This window comes from Struthio camelus, chromosome 2 (assembly GCF_040807025.1).
Source record: "Struthio camelus isolate bStrCam1 chromosome 2, bStrCam1.hap1, whole genome shotgun sequence".
NCBI classification, from domain to species: domain Eukaryota; kingdom Metazoa; phylum Chordata; class Aves; order Struthioniformes; family Struthionidae; genus Struthio; species Struthio camelus.
This window is the reverse complement of record NC_090943.1, coordinates 112,106,536-112,129,003: the sequence shown is the minus strand read 5'-3', so window position 1 is coordinate 112,129,003 and position 22,468 is coordinate 112,106,536. Positions and strand designations below refer to the sequence as shown.

Below are 22,468 nucleotides of genomic sequence, written 5' to 3'. Positions count from 1 at the left end.
AAGGAGCTAAAATCTGACAACTTTTAATATTAAATATGTGGAAAGTCTTGTATTTGAGGACTTAATATAGAGGAAAAAAACTTCCTGGAGTGTTAGGTAAATATTGACTTTAACAATCTGAACTACCACTGCATACTAGAAGTGTATGTTGGTGTATTAAAAAAAACCAAAAACCAAAAAGCAGAGTAATGCAGACTATTTTCTTACAAAAAGCTGTTAAGGATTGCAGTTTTAATCAGAGGGCATTTCACCCTTATAATGTGAGGTTTTATTGTAATTAAATGCTGCTGTGGGTCATTAGAATTGTGTTAACAATCAGTTGACAGCTTCACAACTCTTTAAGTCTACTTTTATTGATTTAATAGGAAAGTACTCTTACCCTTCAATATAAAAGGGTAATCGTAAAGCATCTGTATAACTGCGGATTATCCCTGCATTGTCTCATGAGCAGAACGGATACAGGAACTATGTAGATTTTTGCCTATTCTTTTCATATATAACTTTTTATGTGTACACATTGTGTCCATATTTTTCTGTTTCTCCAGCAGTCAGACACTCAGTTCAAGAAAATCATTATTAATGCAAAACCTTAATTTGCTCTGCTCTAAGTTAAAGTCCTATTTTGCTATAAACCCAGGTCAGCTTTTTCTCAAAGGCATTCAATACAGAGATTGAGTTCAATATACAATGAAAATATTGGATATTTTCAACTTCAAATGATTTGCAGATGAATATACTATTTGGGAATATACAGTTCATTAGTGCTGAATTGGCTAGTAAGTTTCTACTGTCTATTTTCTTGGCTATTACTTGAATGTCTGATACACTCAGTGGGTCTTCAATGAACGCCTTTTCTGAGCTACCCAGTTTGCTTTAGTTTATCATGCACAATTTTTTCATGTGTATTTTCATCCTACTACTGGGTTTTGTTTTCTTGTGGCAGTAAAAATCATTTAATTCTAGTGAGGGTTGGGGGGAGAGGAATATATTTCATGTATACTTCAGTTCTGCCTGTCAAAGCAGGCTTAACTTTAGGCAGTAATGCAGGAGTGCCTCCTCTGGGAATTCAATGGTTCTACAATGAAATGCCACAAAGTCACTTCTTCCCCAAGGTATTAAGTAAAATTCCTCAACTTAAATGAGGCTGCAGAAACTGAGCTTATGAAATTTAAATATTTGACTTTATTGATCACAGATACACAAATATTGCTTGCATTTCTTTTTAATAACTGATCAAATTAGCATAATCCTTTCCAGCAACTTAGATCTATAAAATGCACCATAGAAAAGTGAAAAGGCAGCAAAGAACTTCCATATGTAGGAAAAGATATCAAAGATTTCTTTTGTTAATTCTTCTTTTGGTGGGGGAAAAACAACTTAGCACTCCAGCCATATACAGTCTTAAGATCAACTGCAGAGCGTTGTAAGAGATTGAAGACTGTTTCCTGGCTTTTGTTTAGCATTTTTGTGAAGCTATATCATGTATCAAAGTATGCCTGGTGTTTTTTTGTTGTCTTGTCAGGTTCCTTCACCTGAGTTAGAGGGTGTTGACGCTAGTTTAGTGTAACAGTGCCATATGTTTGAAGTAGTGCTAGTTTCTGGTTTGGTAACCAGATGCAGACTGTGGGATGTGCACTCCATTTACAGATCTCCCGTGTGAATATTTAGGCCAGTTAGTGGCAGGAGATTGTGGTCTGTAGTTGTAATGTCATCTGGCACGAGGAGTTAATAGGTTTAATCATGCTGCTTTGGCTCAGAGAGTTTTATTTCATGGAAGGGTCCCCACCTCACTTGCTCTAAGGCACCTTCTTTTTTTTTTTTTTTCCTTCTTTCTTTCCTTTTTTATCTTTCTGAAAAAAAAAAAAGATAACCAGACTTTGCAATCTACACCATAATTAGACACTTTTGCTTTTCTAACACTGTCTGTAGGATCACAGAGTTCCTGTGCCTGTGAAAGAGGCTCATGTGGTATTTAGTACGTGTGACATTGCTATGAGCCTCTAGTTCCTGAAAGGGGAATCTTCTCTTCCACAGAGAGTGATACCCTTTCCAGTCAGTGTTGTAAAGCAATATCAAAGCATAAATATTTTGGTGAGGGCAGTTCAGCTGTCAGGAGGCTAACCTGCTGAGTCCTTGGTGTTTAAGGGATCATAGTTCAAGATCCAGGGGCAACAGTCCCTCTTAGAATTTCCTCAACACACGAGGTGTTACTTTATGGAAAGGCTCAAGTAAAGCAAGAAAATTAAGGGATAATAGTGCATTATTGTCCCAGCTAAAGCAACATTCACTGGCAGATGTTGTTTGGGCTGCACTTTCATAGATAGCGAAATCCTCGTTTAACCTATAAGTTTTGCCACAGTATCAAAAATTGAAACCCCTTAAAGAAAGAAGAATAATGGAAGGGGGCTGGGAGGTGAAGAAGAAGGCAATAAGAGTGGAAAACTCTACAGTTAAACCTCAATATGATGCCTGGAGCTGTTAGTGTGGAAATAAGGAAATGCAATCCAGTATGGTGGAGCCTAGTAATGGAAAAGTTTTTGGGTTTCCACTTCCTCTTCCTGAAGAATTTCGCACATTGGAAAGACATTGGGACAATATGGTGTGAAGGAGAAAAAGGTTGTGTTAGGTTGAAGAGATGGACAGGGAAATAACATGGTTCATAGATTAAGCTGGCACAGTGACAGTAGTAACAATGTGTGAGTGGAAGTCTGTAGGAATTTGCATTTTGGCTGCAAAGGTTAGGTGATATGAGGAAGACCTCAGGGCCCTCTGTGGCCCTTCTCTGGGGGAGGAGGGGGAAGAGAAGGCTTCAACAAGGACATCTAGGAGAGCGAAGTCAAGAAGTTTTATCCACAAATACTAGGGCTTATGGCTAGAGAAAAACAGCTAGGACTAGTTTTAATACTTTGTTTTAGAAATTATGAAGTGAAGTAAAATATTCAGAGAGATTTCAGTGGGTGTAAATTGCCCTTAATTGCTTGCATCAAAAGGAACTATTCCTTAAAGCGAAGGATCTTATTCATGACCTGAATATTTTCATCAAATCAGAATTGCCCCTTGGAGATAGTGTATAATAGTGTCTTTTTGGCACTATTATACAGATTGTTTTGGTGAAGTAGAGTAGTAACATTTTCCAGGTTAGCAGTGTTCACTAGCACACTTCTACTACTAAACTATGGCTTAAATATAGTTCAACTTCTGTAAAGCAGGTGGAAGAAAGTATAAGTTTTGCTGTATGTATCCAGTAAGGAGATTATTATTTTTCAGAAGTGTATTTTTAAAGCCTGCTATTTTATGGATCATTCAGCTATTTAAGAACACAAATACAAGAGTAGATATATTTTATAGATTTTTTTTTTTTGGATTCTTATTGCTGTGGAGACACATGGAGAAAGTGTTACCGCTCTTGTTAGAAGTACTGCCTCCACTGTCCAGTCACAGAATATGCTCTTTGAATTACACACCAGTTATATTAGTTAATATTCTTCACCTCTGTGAATGTTAGGGCTCTATGCAAAATAAATAGGAAATATAAACTTAAATATGGAAAGTAAAGCCTAGTGCATTGAATACATTAACAATCAAATTCATTTTAAAATGCTTTAATTTTAAAAACTAAGTTAGTTTTTATGTATGCAAGGCTTTGGGAGATATGACTGCATTTTGGCCCATTTTTGCAGAGGGGGGAAAGCTGGCATTTTAGAGATCCAGGAGCATGATATAAAGGTGTGCTTATGCCCTAATGTACTTAATGACATCAATTGCATGTGCAAATAGTTCTTGGTTCCTTGCATTCTGAGTCCTATTCATGCAGAAAGGGATACCAGTTGTAAAAGGCTATGTTTAAACACAAAGCGCAAAACAGTTGCAGGTCAGTTTTGCCTTCGTTTTACACTCAAGCCCGTAAAAGAAGATGACAGAGAAGGCACCTAGTTAAACGGGAGACCTGCGTTCCATCCATTGCTGCCCATGTTAGTCATGTCCATTGCGGCAAGTGAAACCCTGAACCTTGAATTTATGTCTTGATGAGGAATCCTCCCCCACCTTTTAGTTTAATTTTTTAGTTTTATGACTGCTGTGATATTACTTATGTTACTTAAGGACTTCACAGAACAGGTGATGTTGAAGTGCTAGTTATGCATGTACAGAAACACAGTATTTTTTTTTCTATACATCTACTTACAGCGTTTCATATAAATATGTATGTGTATATCATTAGGAAAGATAATGAAATGCAATTTAATAAATAATTATTCCAAGAGAGAGAAGACTGTTAAACACCAGACACTCTTACTTCTGCTTTTGGAAGTATCGCACTCAAAGGCAACGTGCTGAAAGGACTATAAATAAAACTGTTTAAAAATGGGCTCTAAGAGGAGTGGGGAAGATTTATCCTGATGAAGGGGAAAAAGGGAGGAAAGAGTGTTTCAGAGCCAAAAGTGTTGCCACACAGCTGAATAAAAATAACTGGAATTCTGGAGACTGTGTGGTAAAAGTATTTGAGAATGAGTAAACAACAACATTTTTTTTTTCCGGAGGGTATGAGTATTCTGCTTTTCATCAGATTGTGCTGTCTAGCATATGGACTGTTTTTCAGTTGGTATTTTGGGTGTGTTTTTCAGTTCCATGCTGTGGTGTGTGGCTGGGGACTATGGCACTCCATATGGTGGTTTTCATACTTTCCTGCAGGTGTAAAAGAAAGGATATAAGGGAACACTGATCAAGATAAAGGTTATAGCAATTCTAGGTTTGAAATGTCTGTTCAGAGCAAGAACAAGACATTTCAAAGTGCGTAGTGGAAAGACGCTAACATATTGTAAATGTTTTACTGACATTTCTTAAGAAAATCTATTTCGTATTTTTATCTCTGTTAAATAACAATCTGCTGCCTCTTTGGAATAAACTGACAGTTTATCAATACCAGATGTCTTTAACCTGAGGTAACCTAGATGTTAAGAGGAAACTAAAGGGTGTGTAAACAGCCTCTGCTACAAACAACACATCTCTTATTTGAAGTGAAGTAGGTAGGAAGTGAGCACGGCAGTCAGAAGCACAGCCATTGTCCTTAATGCTCCTGACAGCCCTCCTAGAAGTTATGCTTCATCTGGTCATGATTTACCCAAAGGCCCAGATTAAAAGTGAGCTACGTCTAGTTGGGATTAATCATTTTAAAATTTGCTTTGTTGGTGAGGATGACGCCTGCTTGTTAATCACCCCTCAAAATAAATCTTGATCTGGGTCGGAAAACTGTCTTTTGTAACTGTAACAATTTTGAAAGTTATGTCACATTCTGGAAATTGGGAACTTTAGGTAAGACGTTGACTATTCTCTTCATTTTGCCTGTAGCGAGATGTTAGAGCTTTACATGTGGAAGCTTTCAAACTGCTGCTGATTAGCAAACACGCTCTGCGAGTCTGTGGTTTATCCCACCAGTCTCTAAGCAAAGCCTTTCTGGTGCAGGGCAGTGCCACAGAAGGGATTACTATAAAAAGGTTTTAAATATAGTCTGTAATCAAAAGAGCTTTTTACTTGTTTCATGCTTTTGCCCTCTAGGTACCTTTGGTAGCACGATATATAGAAGGTCTATAGCTAAAAGAGGCTGACAGGCTGAAAAATGATATCAGAAATTACATTTCACTCAGTTTTAATAGCAGAAATATAGTAAAGTTAAGAATACAATAATCTATCTACTATTTTTATTTGTATATGATTTAATATCTAGCCAATTTACACTAATAAACGTATAAAAAGTGAAATCTTATTTCTATTGCTTCTTAAATTGCAATGGTTAACTCTAAATTAATGCTTTGTTGTCCATTTTAATTTCATCCTCATTTTCACCTTGTATTTGGCAATTTTAAAATACTTCTTGTCTGCCTCATTGCTCAGTCAGACAAGGAGGATGCCTATTACAGAGACAGCATTGCCTACTTAGGGTTAATGCAAGTAATTCCCCTGAAATGCCAGGCTCCATTTAGTTCTGACTCACAGAACTTGCGATTTTTAAAATATTATAAGCATCAAATATATATTTTTACTTGGTCAGAGAAGGTTCATAACTGTAAAAGACAGAAAACAGACTAATTTAAATGCAATTTGAGGCTTTTTGTTTTAAATGAATCTCTTTCTTAATGAATTCTTCCGGTTCCTAAATGACCAAGATTTTGAAATAGAAACAAACAAGATGTGCAGGAAGATAAAATTTGTATGCACTACTGCTGAAAAGTCATCGATGATCAAATCAAGATTTCATTGCAAACATAAAATCAAATTGTTTTCTGACCTTCCTGAACATATATGTATGTGTGTGTGTGTGTACATATAAATATACTAGTCTAATATACTTTGTACCGTGCTTGACATTCACTTTAGGAATGTAGAAAAAACGAGTGGGGAGACTCTGAGGGCTTTTTAGCTGGTCAGATTCAGATCAGAACAAATCAGAACATCTGGTGTACTGTGACTAAGAATCAATCAAATTGTTCTGATTCATCTTATGCTCCTTTTTCAATTTCTCAGTTATATGGAAGAGAGTTAAACTAACATATGTCCTCTGATTAGTATAACTTCCTGCCTATAGCTGACTTGTAACTATGTCTTGGTAACAGCAAGTAAAATGGACTATAGCAGAAAGAGGAGGAAAAATCAAAGCAAATAGATGTAAAATAGCTATAATTGTTTTGTTAATTATAAAAAGAATAAAATTCTGCGTTAGTCCTGGGAAACTGTGTTGTAAGAGAATAGTCACTAGAAAACTATGCAGCCTTATAACTATAAATGCAGATCTATCAGCAGTGGTAGTAAAATCCAAGGAATCCAGTCTAAGCTCTCAGAAAGTTATTGCATAAACTCAACTCTGTTGATATCTGTAATGATGATGAGAAAAGTCCTAAATAAAAATTTTTGAGGTATTATGTAAAAACTGTAAAGAATTTGCATTTTTTTTAAAGTCCTGACAACTGTTCTTGTCTTTTTCCCTGATAGGTACCTACTATACCATTTCTTTGGTGAAGGCTACTCAGCAGTGGTGACCTCTTCTGATCAACCACTCCACAAATTATTATCTCTGGACTCCCAGCTGACACCCTGCCGGAGGCTAGAGCTACTGAAACAACTGGAATTGTGCCCACTCTTGTCAAGGTTTTTTTTTTTTTCTTACACAGGGGAAAAAAAAGATGAAGTTGGGCAAAGTGGAGTTCTGCCATTTTTTGCAGATAATAGCTCTTTTCCTGTGTCTTTCTGGGATGAATCAAGCAGAGCTCTCGAAGTCCAGGTCAAAGCCCTACTTTCAATCAGGGAGGACGAGAACCAAACGCAGCTGGGTGTGGAACCAATTCTTTGTGCTGGAAGAATACATGGGTACAGACCCTCTCTATGTAGGAAAGGTAGGGGATTTAACCAAACTTTGGAAGGTGCGGATGCTTGCTTGTTGTTGTGTTTATCTGGTATAACCTGAAACTTGCAACGCTATCAGTGCGGTTGAAGTAAGCCAGGGCAGGACAAAACAAAATTTTGAAAAAGAAAATATATATATTTTGAAAAGGAAAAATGTTTAGCACTTCAAAGCAGCAACATACTACATTCCTCATGCCTCCTACAATTTTCTTTAAAAGCTTTGTATTCTAGCTATGCTTCTTTAAAGGAGTACAAGAATGAAAGTATTTTACCGCTATTGGCACAAATGAAATATTTTATTACTGGTATTAGATGCATTTTACTATAGAACAGTAGAGAAATATAATGATGAATAGTTTTTTATGAGACTAAAAAGGCCGGTCCCAGAACATGGACACTCTATGTTCTGCTGTTTGCTCTCTAAAGATCAGTATGGCTGAAATGTAGAGAGAAAGAATACAGGCATCTGGGGGTGTGACAAGTAAAAAAGAGGGCATGCCTGCACTGCTGCTCTGCTTTGATGTTGCCTGGCTGGCAGATCAGCACCTTGGGGGCCTCACTGCTCTCCACGCTCAGTGCAGCCCTGTGGCTTTACCTACCCTCAGCACCGGGCACCAGGCCAGTACGGAGCAAGCTCTGACATCAGGGCATCCCAAATGGCTCGTTTTCAGCGCCTGTAGCTGCACGTGGAGCATGCGGCGCACAGCTGTGAATGCGGGCCTTCACTCATTCACTGTGCTGTGTTAGTGAGTAATATGCTTCCTTCAGTAATTCTGAAGCAAAAAAAAAATCTCTCTTGTGTTTCTATGTAACATTTATGTGTAATCATCTTATTGACGGAAAACCCATTTTTTCTGTGTAATAGCAGAATCAACAAAATCAGTTTCTCATTAAAATATCACAAATGTATAAAAAAAGAAGGAGGGACAGCTTTTGGCAAAATGGCATGCTTACAGAAAAGTGGATGAAGAAATCTGAAATCCACTGCTTTGAATATTTAAAAATGCAACGAATTTTGGCTTACATGATCCATCCCACTGAGATGAAAACCTTCATGCTCATGTTTACACAATTAAGCTCCTAAAACTTGATTATGCCGACTGAATAATGTTAATCAAGTTAAATGGGGAACCGCTCTCAGGCCTAAAGCTACTGTTGTTTTTAGGTGCTTTTCTGAACTGGGGCTAGTACTTTGCATAACTGAGACCATAAAGAAGGAGCTACTAGGATCAGGAATATTATATCTTTATTACAGAAGTTCTGAAAATTTGTCTTCATCTTAAGGTTATTTTAAGGGTTAAGTAGTTCCCAATTTGACATTAGATAGCTGCTACTTCATCCTTTAAGTTTTGTCTTCTGGGCAAAATTATTCTCAGTTTGGAGCTGCTCTTGTGCCTCTAGTAAATGACGTATTTGACATTTTTACCTGAAGTTAAAAGGAAAGTGTGCCTTTCAATTCAGAATTTTTTTCACGGAAGAGAAATATCTCTAAATATGTGACTGAAGACTGGTTTTGATCTAGAGCAATTCTAATACTGCATTACGTTATCATTTTACGGCCAAAGATGCTCTTGTAGTGCACATGATATTTGCATGTATGTTGTTATTTTTAGTTTCACAGTCTGCTCTTTCCTGTCCTCTACAGGAGCCCTAGCACTTGTAAGCAGACATCTTCTGAAAAGCAAGACCTTTTTCTGAAACAGTACGTGCCCATCCTGCTTTTGTGTCAGCGGTATGAATTGTTGGCTCAAGAACTCACATTTGTACCAGCAATTCATTTTCTAGGAAAAGCAGACATAAATTTGCACTTGCAAAAGGAAGCCTATCTTCCTGGCAACAGATCGCTTGCTGAGCATCTTATAAGATAAGATGTGCCCAGTTCCTAACCTTCACACCAGAAAGGCTTTTTACTGTGTGGCTCCTGAGGTGCAATCATGACCGAAATTGCATTCCCACACAGGGGAGCAAAGAGGTGAAGAAGTGATTTTCTTTCTCTATGTTAACTTATTATATGTAGCACCATTCTGAAGTGAGCAGCAGTCACCTTCCTCTCCTTTTTTCCCCCTAAAAATATTGCTGTTCTTGTTTCAAATCCTTTGTAGGCAGGCAGGGACTGAGAAGATCGAGATCTGGATAGGAAGGTCGGTTTTTTTGTGTGTATGTTTTTTTTTTTTTTTCCTTTGGGAGGAAGCTATGGCAAGGAAAGAGCTGGCATAACTCACTTCTCTCATCAAGTGAAGTGGAAACAGCAACCAGACTCTGTTTCATACACTGCAGAGTGCTCTGCTCCTGGGGAGGTCACTCCTTCACTACCCTATATTCAGGATGCCTTGCAGGGTGCCAATCTGACTGTACACATCCAGGAAGGGAGAACCTTCCTCCAGATTTTTAAGGGCTGTGAGATACAAACACTTCAATACCATTCAGCCAAATGGAGCTGCACTATGGGATGTCTTTTCCCCACCATTATTCTATTTAAAAAGCCCTAGGCAATTCTGTTTGGAGAATGTTAGAGTTACATGGCAAACTATTCGGAAGTCATGAAATACTGATGTTAATTCCATGTTCTGCATTAACTCTGTCCTCCTGGGTGCATACATTTTAACCTTTAATTACATGATCATATAGGGTAAAATCCTTTAAATTATGTAATAGGATTCCCATTCACCTCAGTAAGCACAGACTTTCCTTTAATTTTTCCAAAAGTAATTTATCTTATTTTTTTTTAAACAAGACTTCAGATTCACGTCGAAGGTATTTTGTAGTGTTCCTTCTTGTATTCTTGATAATCATTTATTGTCAGATTTTTTAAGTTCTATCTTAATTTTAATTAATTTATTTTTACATGGCAGGGGCCTGTTTCTCCTATCACACTGGAGAAACCTCTGGAGGAGTTCCATTAGTTTTATACTAATAGGAGTCAGAGGTGACTGAGTGGTTTTTTTTTTTTTAAAGTAGGTCTTTTCTCTCCGTGGGGTACATTTTAATCATCTAGGATTCAATCCTGACTAATTCTGAGTGTCTCCTGGGGGGAGCTTGGCATATAACCAGATCATGGACAGAACCGTATACGTTTTCTTTCTATCCATCAGCACAGCATATGTTAGGTTCATTTAAAGGGCTGAAAGATTTAACCATTTAGCCCATTTACCTGTCCAAATAAGAACTGCTGTGTTCCAGATATGCCATGTAGGAGATGAGGCAGTTAACTATAATGCTAATTTACTTCGAAGGAGAGGTGGCTTCCGTTTTCTGGAAAACGTTTACCATTGCTCTATAATATGTTGTTTAAAGTACCTTACTGTGTATTTTCCATATAAATGACTTTAATGGAATCTGTTTGGCATAAAAATAACAGTATAGCACAGTTCTAAATGATTCAATACATTTTTAAAATTAGAAAAAAGTGCATGGCATTAGAATGAATATATGAAAACCTGTATTCAATCACATACTTAAAGTCTGTATGTGCAGAAAGAGGCACAGTTAAAGCTGTGTAGGCAACCATAACTTAAAATTTTTCTTTATATCTTTCTTATTTTTTTTACATAACTCCACAGCCGTGTCAGTCTCATGCAAGTATTGTAATGATACAAAAATCTCAGCTAGCCATCTTTTTCCTTTTCTTTAAAAACCCAAACAAACAAATAAAAGAAGCCTCTAAATAAACCTGAAGCAGTGTAACAAGACTGTGGACTCCATGTGAGCATCCTGATTGATGGCTGGCTTCACTGTTTGCTTTTAGATCCAGACCAATCCTTTCTTTCCAAGGGCTATAAATTTAGGGATAGCTGAAGATGGGACAGTTTCAAGCATTCTGCCTGATGAATTCAACTCTGTTCTTTAATGAAACCTCACTAAGATCTGAAGGACTCTGAAAATAAAAGAGAAAAAGAAATAAGCTTGATTGAGCAGAAAGACCAAAACTCGATATCTAGCTTCCAGAGGCTCAGTAGCACTGCCCAAAAGTAATACTTAAAACTTCTAAGGTGCCCTGCATGTAATTGTTATCTGTAATACCTGTGTGGGGAAGGAAGGCATAAATCCTAACCTATATTTTCTAGGTGGTAAAATCAAGAAAAAAAGACTAAATCAGTGGACTAAGACCAAGCAGTTTGTTAGAGCGCAGAGTCATTGCCTTCCAATTCCATTTTACTTGCCCCTTTGTTTTCCCTCTAATTTTTCAAAGATAATAAGGCTTCCTGGACTCAATTTTCAAACACGTGCCAAAGTGCATAAAAGGTAGTGTTTTCATTATTGTCTTCTAAATTCTACAGTGTGAGAGAAGCATAAACAATGCAGTGATCTTAAGCACTGCCTAGAAAAATAGTGGATTTAAGAGATTTTACAGACTTGTACCAAGGCAGTGTGGGAAAAAGGCTTTACAAGCAGCAACACGAGAAAATTTTTTAAAGAGGTCAGTGAATGTGTTAAAGCGGTGACAGAATTATTCACATGTGATATCTATATATTGTGTAACCTTAAATCAAGCCATACGGGCATGGTGAGAAATAGAGCTCTTTTTCTGGATCATAGGCTGCCACTTTCAGATGTAGCTGGTGACTTTTTGACTGACTTCGATAATAAGTGCCTTTGCTAAAATACTTTATAACAGTGAATACTGTGGAAGTGCTGGCTGCTGAGTCAAACTCTGACCAGTCCACCAGAGTATCAGTCACTGAAAAACTGAGGGAACGTCATCTGTGAATGAAAGAGCTGAGGGTCCCAGAATAAAAATAAGTCCAAAAAGCTTTTAATCTCTTTAGCAGCTGCAGCACAACAGTTTTACTGGCACTTTGGGAAATGGAGAGGAGTTGTGGGAAAATTGTGAAGCCTAAATGTAAGTAAAAGAGGCTAGGTTGTCTTATTTATAGATAACCGAGCAGGAGGCCGTAGTAGGTGTCCTCTCTGTGTGACTCTCTGGAGAGCTCTGTTTCCTCTGACTGCAAGAAAACCTGTGGAGACTTGCTTTCTTTGCCCAAAGCCAGCGTCTAGTTTCTCTCCTTCCTAACACCCTGCCTAAGATAAATGTATTTGTTCATGTTTGCTGGGTCTGAAACTGTAACTAAACACCCTACTGAGAGTAGTTATAGCTCTGCACAGAAATATTTTGTTTTTTTGCCCCAATTTTTTTTTAAAGTCCTAATCTTTCTTTGTGGATGCTATATAAAAAAAACAAACACAGCAAAATAACTTGGAGAGAAACTTCCTTTATTTTAATCTTTTTTTTTCTTTTCTATTTATTTTATATTTACTCTTAGCACAATTTGTGAAGCACTGTTGTTTTATATACTCCCCAAATGCTGTCTCTGAGACTGAAAAAGCAGATCTCCTGTGTTTATGATATTTATCCATCTCAAGAACTCTGTATTGTTCTGTGCTATGAAAATTGATAACAGTTGACCTTTTAAGGGAAATGGGACTTACCATTCCTGTCAATGTTATTCTATCATGAGTGCTGTAAATGAAACAAATGAATGAACAAAAGAGTCAGGTCTTCTTACCTGCTTTGTGGATTTAAGCAGCCTTGGTAAAGGGTCACCTCAACTGTTTGCACAAAAAGTGATGTGAATTTACCATCTCAGCTGGTTCTACACAGTCACTAGTACCACAGACTCTTCTTCATTGGAGAGTCACTGTGCGTTTTGCATTGTTCTCTATTTTAATTTATTTGGATTACCCTGAATAACTGACAACTGGTTGAGAATCTGAGTGCTTCCTACTTAGCATGTAGGTCTAAGGTGTCTCTGGGGAGAACTCAGATTTAAGGCACATAGGAAAAATAATCTGAAGGGATAACCCAAAATCTACTGCTTTTTCTTGGTTGATTTCATTAGCCCGTGCAGCTATGGTCTAATTTCTTCTTCTTTATAGGATGTCATCTTCCTACTCATAGCTAAATGAATACAGAAATGGGTTTTATGCAGGGGATTTAAAGTGATGACAATTTCACATGCTCAAGCACTAAAAGACAATTTATATGTAATTTCATTATTAGAAGTGATAATAGAGTTGAGAGACTTATAGTTGGATACTGAACCAGGACATGTAGCTTTTTGATCTTTTAGTATAATGTAGAACATTGATCCTTAGCATGTGGCATTACAGAAGAGGAAGGTTAGTGAAGGTGATGACAACACCCGTAAATTAAGTAGCCCTCATCGCAGCTTTTTATTCAATGGCACAGCTATGCTATTTATATAATCTTGTAACACCAGTTCTATATTTCAGTAGACTAATAGGCTCTACTTGCAGTGCTCTGCTCTGAATTTCTTTTGGACATTATTTAAAACTATATTTTATGGGTCTCTCTGACAAAATAGAAAAGCAAAAGTAAAAGCTAATTTTGCAACAACATGTAGATGCAAGTCTCTTGCATGCTTGACTGGTTATCAGAAAATGCCTTCTTTTCATGAGAGCATGAGGAGATTTACAATTTTTATGTTAGTCAAGCCCATGCTGCTTCAGTTGACTTTTTTTTTTTTTTTAATTCAAGAATTCCTTCTCCTTTTCCTCTGCTGAGCTTGTTTTTAGTCCTCTGCTGCTTGCTATTGGTTGTCGCTCATTAGCCTTATATTATAATTCTATCCCCTAGTCCTACAGCTGCAGATTAATGATGTTGGAAATACAGAATAGTAAAGCTGGGGCTTCCGAAAGTTGTCAGTATTTGCATTATTCCAGTGCCAAGGAAGTCCACTCATAAATCAAATGTCCACTGTACTGGGAATAGTGCTAGGAAGCACAACCCCTGCCCTAAGATTACAAAACAAGAAGTAATAGAGGATTTGGGAGAAATAACAGGAGAATCCAAATATGGAGACACTAAATAACATGCCAAACATAGTTTGAGATACTATTGTTCTTTGCTATGAAGACAGAATATTATTTGTTATATAAATGAGAATCCTACAGTGTTTTAAAGATGAATATATAACAGGGAGGCCTTTCCTGCCTTTATCTCCCATCCTTCTAGGAATAACAAGTTGATTGAAATGCATAAGTATAGATCTATTTGACATCTATATTAGTACGAGGTCATTTGTCTAAAAAGGCTTCATCCAGACTGTTGAAGAGAAAGGGAATCTTTCTTTTGCTTTCAAAAGATCTAACCACATATGCTTTAAAATTTTCCATCTTGTACAGTGTGATATCACTTTAACTTTTCCGTGTTGTTATTTTCTTATACCTGTACTGTTTGACATAATTGTCTATCTACAGTCCTATCAGGCAATCATTCTATGTATTTAGTATTTTTCATGTGTCACAATCTAAAAGTGCTGCCAGGTCTACTGCTGCCTTATCGCAAGCCTATTGCTGATTTCTTCTTTACTCCAGTCTCCTTTGCATCATTGGTTTTTAAATATCACAGTGGACTTCTCAAAGTTCCTTGTCCCACTTAAGTAATCATCTAATAAAATAGGACCCGTGTAAGTATGTCTATTTTTCAATGTTAGCTATTACCAGTTAAGTGCAGCATTTGGACAACATATTTCGAGATCCTGAAAAATCACGGAATGTTTCTGTCTGCTCCAATAAGTTGTCTTTACATAAACATACTGGTGATTTGTGCTGGCAAATCTCTACAGAGATCTACACATCTTTTTCCCTCAGTGCTGTATATTTCCCTAGAAGAAGTGGCTGACCTGTGTATTTATTGTGGAAATGCTGAGAGAAGAAAGACTTTTAGACACTAGGTTGCCTACTTCTGTTAGAATAGTCATCACATATTGTATGCTTCCAGTGTCTTCTCTTACTTTTGCAGTGGGTGAGGCACTTATTATCATATAAATCAGGAACATTTAACTCTTAGAAAAAGTAAAGTAGCCTATGCTGTTAGGAGAACTCCAGTTCTGTCCTGACTGTCCAAATAGTGGTCATGGGTATGAATACCAGACGCCAGCACTGGCAGAAGTCTTAGGTCCTTGATGCTTATGCTCACATAGCTTGAAGGCTAAAAGAAGGAGGCTCAGCAAGTTAAAAATAGTTTCTGCTTTTGTATGAAATTAAAAATATATTTTCAACATCTAACTGTAGGTCACTTTACTTTAGAAAATATATGGGAACCATCTCAGTTTTCCAAGTGCCCAGAAGTGCATGGTTTTATCAAGACATGTTAATCTCAGCCCAAAGTCTCACCTACACTTTATTCCAGGACCGTTGCAGTACAATTTTATTTGCTCATCCAAGGGAGAGACTATATTTCTCTCCTTTTTAATACTTTTAATGTGTATTTGAACAGATTTTACATTTGGAGCTTTCTTATAGTTTTTGACTGATTTGTATTTAAGTGGAACCTAATTTTTTTTTTTTTTGTCTTATTCAGTTGTTCAGGAGGAAATGGGGAGGGATGCGACACCCTTACAATTTCTTGATATGAAAGAATCATTTTTTAAGCTCAGAGAAATCAGTGACCTATCTCCCGTAAGATACTTCAAGTGAAATGGGCAGTCTTTGGTACATATTATGGCTGGTAGCTAGTAGTCATTATATTACATGTGTTTACCAACAACTCCAATCTTCTTTCAGCTTCACATACTTAAAAGATCAGATACAATTTTATTAGAGTAGCATTGTACAGTATTGCTAATATTTTGCATTCATTTCATTTGAAGGAAACAGAAAGCATATAGATAATGCAAATTAGCAGCTGTATTTTTGCTGAACTTTTGACTTTGAGGAAAAAAATATACTTAGTAAACATGCTGTTACTATGCTATATTTTGAGAAAGCTGGGAGGATGTAATAGCAGTAAATACATATTCTATTTTGACCAGAGACTTTGATGAAAGTAAGTAATGAAATCGATGAATATTAATTAAGAAATTTTGTTAAATAATGTTTTTTCCAAATGCTCAAAAATAGAAACTAACCACTACTCTTGCATCACAATTATACTATTAAATTTTTGGTTTATATATTTGCATAATATTAACTGCTTTTTGTTAGTCATATTGCATTCAGTACATTCCACTTTATAGTTCAAATGATATAAAATATTTATCTTGTTTATTAATTATTTCACTTGGGTAAAAAGAAAAAAAATACAGCACTTGCTACTGTGTGTTTCTGTCATTCATTGCTGAAAGAAAATCAGTTTAGATAAATAAAAGATAACAGTGATGCTTCTATATTAGCATTTTTGCTTGGATCAGCAGTGTGCTTTTGAAGTGAATCTCTTAGTTGCTTCCACTTACCACACATTGTGAAGTGGGATCTGAGTGGGCAAGCCGGATTCCGGTTAGCTAAGACTAAATCAGAATGTGCAATCTAGAATTATACCTGCTCTGCTCCCAACTGCTAAACAGGACCCAACTATTGCTGCTCCAAAGTAAACCCCCAGAACACACAGCATGGACATCGGATCTTCAGCACTAGCTATTTCTATATATCCCTCCTCCCATTCATTCTGTATATCCCTATTGCATCAAACTACTTGTTAATGTAGATCTAGCCAAAGAAGAAGCTCTACTAACAACAGAAGAACTTGTCATGAAAAGCTGTTGATCACCAAAATCAGTAAACATGCTCATAAAACCGTGCCATATATTTAGGATTAATTCTTACAGACAAATTACTATCATGAATAGTTCCTTCCATATTCAAGTACTGCACAGTATTCCCTAGTGCCTCAGGTTTGTGCCACTGCAAAAGGAATATTGTTCTATATATGGGTGTAAACACCTAGCGCTGTAGTAGCACTGTATAAATTATAAACAATACATAGAAGAATAAATATTATTTTATATTTCAGATAAACAGAAATGCCGTGACAAACATAGTTCATTTGCATATAATACTTTATATGCATTTTCCCATATACCTGAAAACACCAAAAACGCCCCACTGGCTCAGACACTGTTTCTGTTTTTCAAAAATCTGCCCTGAGGAGCAAGTAGTTCTAAGTATTTGAGAAGAAGGCAAAAGTTTCTCAGTATATGTAATGTATGTAGTTCATGCAGTAAGTGAAAATTTAATCCAGAATCTTGAAAAGATCAGGTTTATTGACCCTAGTAGAGTATCTGAGAATTTTAATTTTGGATATAACTATTTTGCCATTTTTTAAATTAGATTTTTAACTGATATTTTATTCTGTTGCCTATTAAATGAGGAATTCTGAGGACTGACTGACAGCTGGTGGCAACATAATCCACATTTTAACAGTGAAAAAAAACAGTACCTTCCTTTTCTGTAGTAGTTCCACATGTTCCATATGTTTTTAGAAAACTGAAGGCCTGCTTTGTGGTGCTTCACATGGGTGAATGGGATACATGCTGGGAACTTCTAAGAGCAGGCCAGCATAAAGCTCTACTTAGATTTTAGGGTTTTTTTTTTGTCCTTTTCTGAATTTAAAGGAATAAACCTAACTCAGCATTTTCTAAGTGGTGTAAGGAGATTTTGCTGCATGAATTGCTTGAAATGTTATCATAGTCATATTATCTCATTTACTATCCCTATTTCTATAATTCATGAGAATTTGTATTGAGGATTATAGAGCTATGCAATTTTGTTGCTCTTGAGTCAGTGAAAGAAGAATTAACCCTACAAAGTTATTTTCCATTTGATATGCTTCCAAAAACATCGAAAATTTTGTATTTGGATACATATGTAAGGATGATAAGCTGCTGAAATATTTCATGCTGAAGTACCAAATTGTAATCTGCTGACTACACAATCAATTCATCTTTTTTTTTTTTTTTCTTACAAGGTAGACAAGTACTGTGTTAGGAAAAGTTTAGCTTGTTATTCTGTAACAATGAAAAGTTTTCAACCACAGTTGGGGAAAGCAGATGGTCATTTCTTAAGTTTCCATAATCACGGTATAAATGGGATGCCATAAATTAGTAGAATGCTTAACTTGTCCTCCTTATACAATTTGTACACACTATATGGGAAGAGTAGACATATGGGAAAGTGCTTGACATATTTTTATGTTTCCTTTTTAACTTGCAGGGCTATAATGCTGCATAGTGTTTATATGAAAAACTGTTAAACAACTCCTCTTTCTCCTCCATGTTTATAATCGTCATGTATATATGGACAGTTATCCTCCCCTTCCATCTCCTCCTCTTTACCACTTAGCCGTTGCTTGGAAAAGCAATATATATTTCCCTCTTTTAATTTTTCCTCATTAGTCAGTTCTCCAGCCCTGTGTTGATCTTTATTGCTCTCTATACCCTGCCATCAATTTTTCAATATCTTCCTGATAATAAAAAGCCTAGGATAAACAGACCATATTACGGCTTCAGCTAAACAGGAAACAAGCAGAGAGAAACTGTTTCCTATCTCATTGTATGATTTACGTTGCACAATTCATATGTGTTTATTTCTTTACAAGCTCATGCCCAGTACTGTTCTGAGGATCTTCCAGACTTGCTGCTTTTTTGTTTTATTCTCTCTGCAGAATTAAGTGAACTCCCAAGTTGATGCGAATCCCTCTTGAAGTATTTGGAGAGCAGTGCTGTTTCAGTTTGTCTATTTGACTGTTTAACTGAACGGAAACACGTCAAAGGAGGCTTTATAGAGGAAATTAACAGGAATTGGATTGATAGCAGTGATGAAGTATAAATGTACGTGTGTGTGTATGTTTAGGAAACAATGGAGGTACCATTCATTGAGGAATAATTTCTGCTTGGAGTGAAATACGTATTCAGTTCAGATATATCTTAAGATTAAAAGAAACGGTAAGGACTCTAGCCTTAAATAGTTTGGTACAGGCAGAAAGGAGATAGAAACAGTTCAAGAGGAGACAAAGTGTCTCTGAGAGTGAGCAAGAGAAACACATGAAATATGGTGCATCAATACACTGTTTTTCTCAGTCCAGAGCTTTAGGTAACCAAGCCTAAAGAACCTGACAGAGCAATCAAGGAATATATTTATTTAGATTTATGCATAATAAGCATATGTATAAGTCTTTCTTCACTTTTCTCTTTGCTAAGTGTACTACATACCTGTACAATGGGCATACATCGTTTTAATTCAGCTCGATCCATGATACAGGGTTTCTGGAATGAGGGCCTCATAGGTACCAACGCTAGCTGAAAGAGTTATGTTAACACGGATGGGAAAGAAGGGGAGCTAGCCAGAGATTCCGTTACACCCATTTTTGACAAATATGTGGAAAGCTAGCTCTGCTAAGTAGGAGATGCAGTTAAAAGGGACAAAAAGATAAGCAAAGTTCATTTATGATAGAAAGAGGGAGATGTTGTGTATGACATGGTAATCTGTGATACACGACAGCAGTAAAAATAAATATAATCAAGAGAAAAACCAGTGGAAAAGTGATTTTATATTACTTTTCTGGGAATAGAGCAGCAAAGGATAGAAAAGGAAAGATGTAAATATTTCTTATAAAACATTAATTGAGATGGCCATGAAATTCTGAATTTGACCCAGAGAAGCCTAAGACATGACCAATGTGGCAACAAAAAGAATAAAACAAAAAGAAAAGCATTCCATAGGTATAAGTTACAAGAATTGCTGGGTCAAACAAGTTAGGGTGAGGATAAATGAGAAGGAGAAACAGGCATATGTGAGGGAGTCCAAGCAAGACTGAGCTCTCAGCAGATGGAAAGAAATATGAGAGTACGTGCAGCCAGCAGGGCAGCAACTGGGCCATGTCCAGACTATTTCCAAATTAAGAACTGAACATCAAAAGGATTAATGCTCTGGTAGGAAGGCACTAAGGAAGGCAGCCTGCCCTTTATGAAGTAAATTTGTGACTGGAGTTAAGAGGATGAAAAAATGGTAGTCCTAGGTTTTCTAGGGCTTTCAGAACCTCAGTAGACACCTTATTTCTTAGACTGATATCTTATCATTCATCATTTCATATTGCTGTATTTTCTTCAGTCTATCTGCAGGCTATATGAGAGTGTTTTCCTGAAGACTGATTTTGATACATTGTCAAGATTAGATTATGCTCCATACTATGTAAGCTACAATATCACTTGCAACACTTTCCCTTTATCTAATATTTTAATAGCTAGAGATAGATAGGAGATGATGGTCCATTCTGCTGGCTTGACAGCAAAATCCCCTCACTAGAAGTTTTTTTTTGACAATTTTACTTCTCCAAGAACAAAATGAAATTGATGACTGCTTTTCAGGTGGGATAGTGCAGATTGATGGTTCGGGTGCTTTGTCTTGCTTCCAGAACGTCCTACAAGCAGGCAATGAGGCTCTGTGGAAGACAATTTGATAGGATGTCCAACCTGATGACAGATTATTCCAAGACCTTTAGCACTATAAGGGTCTGTATTTCCAGGCTAAACCAAAAATCTGAGGTATTTAGCTCTGTGTCTAAAATAAATTTGTCTTCTGTGTATTAGATACAGAGGCTCACCTTTGATTTCTGACAGTTTTTTTCTGTGGTTAGTACAATCCTTAAGCTGCAAAGAACACTTGGGCATGGTTTTGAACTGTAGCATGTTGTGGATCAGATTCAATTCTCTGGAAAATTAACTCTTAGGGTAATTAGCAAGACACACGGGAAATGTACTGCGGCCACACCATCAAGTTTAGAAGAGTGAAGTTTATTACAATGAACAAAATGATCAATAATCTTACAAGTTTTCTTGGAGTCCAGCATTCTGGCATCTATCAATAACCTTTCCTGGTATCAGAACTTGAACAGACCTGATGTGAACTCATGTAGAATTGCCACTGTGAACAGTAAAGAGATGACTTTTTTTTCCCCCTGTGATTAGTTTGATCTGTTGGAAAAATAGATATAAGTGATGATGAACCTTATGTTCAACACTTTCTTACTCTGTTCTCAAAATCAAATTTTACTTGGCTTCCTTGATAGCAACAGAGGTGATGGAATAACGTAAGATAATTTTTTTGAAAAGCTCTAAAGCATTAAGATACTATTTAATAATGTCTGGTGGAGGATATCATTCAATTTGAAGTGATATTTTGGAAGAGAAGCTAACAGAGTTGTTCTGTTCTTCATACTTCTGAAGCTGAGTGCACCATTAATGAACAGGTTTAAACTCTTCCTGATGTTGTACTGTAATGTTAACTTTTTATCTTAGCTAAAGGTTTAAATACCTCCAGGTTGGAGAGTGGCGCTGTCAGAAAGAGAGGCAGATTATCGCATGGGAAATGCAGCTTAGGGTCATGAGTGTTCACATTGGCACTTAGAAACCCTGGATGTCTTGACTAAACACATTATAACAGTTTAACATGTATTTGATTGTTTATAGAGTAGCAGAAAAATTGTTCTTAAAAGCGACTGTATAAAATTGTTCCTAGTTACTCAGTAGATGAATTCCATGTGCGAGTCACACCTGCCTGTTCTGATAATAATTTGTTTTTCCTACTTATTATTTCTATTAGTCCTGCTGAGCAGACATAGCTGAGAGAAAGCACACTGCATTCTATTATTCCTTGAGTGTCATCCACAGAATTGTTTGTTGTGTTCCGCTGAGTTACACCTGTGCAACCTAGTTGCAAGCTATGGGACCATACATTTTTACAATGAGAACAGAATCTGAAGATAACAGAGATTTTATTTAGGAAACTAGAAGCATAATGCATCTTGTGGAAAGCTATTACTAGTGACAATGCATGAGAATGAAAGATCTTGTCTTTACAAGACTCAGCCAAGGTTGCAATGCAAGCAGCTTACTTTTTCACTTGTCCGCTGAGTCTACTTGAAATGTAAATCATGGGAAAACATTGCTGGTTTTGTACTACCACTTTTCAGTACACAAGACATTAATATAAAGACCGTTTACGATCGTAATGACATTTTTATGATCAGATTGGTCTGCTTGGTTAATGAAGTTTGTTCTTTGAGAGTTAACATTTAATTCAGTAGATTTGCTATTGAACAACCCCTCTCCTGCTGGTACCACTATTTCTGTGTATGGATGGATTCCACATGGCTCTGTTACTGAACTAGCACACTTTCTTTGACAAGAATTGAAGAATTTAATAGTGCATTCTTGTTTCTTTATCCTCTTATCTAGCCGGTGTTTTTTTCTTCCCATCTTCCACCTATGTTATAAGTAGCCAGAGAGTAGACTGAAGGATATTCAATATCCTGTGCTGTCATTAGCACTGATCATCA

General features: G+C 36.6%; 1 protein-coding gene across 2 annotated transcripts in view; it reads left to right on the top strand.

The window, feature by feature from the left end:
* LOC104151284 (cadherin-7) overlaps positions 1-22,468 on the top strand; it is an 82,314-nt gene that overhangs the window by 2,489 nt on the left and 57,357 nt on the right. For both annotated transcript variants that reach the window (XM_068932096.1, XM_009686030.2), the window contains exon 2: positions 6,985-7,385. In XM_068932096.1, coding sequence (XP_068788197.1) covers positions 7,176-7,385 — 210 coding nt within the window. In that variant the 5' untranslated portion in view covers positions 6,985-7,175. The remainder of the gene's footprint in view (positions 1-6,984; positions 7,386-22,468) is intronic.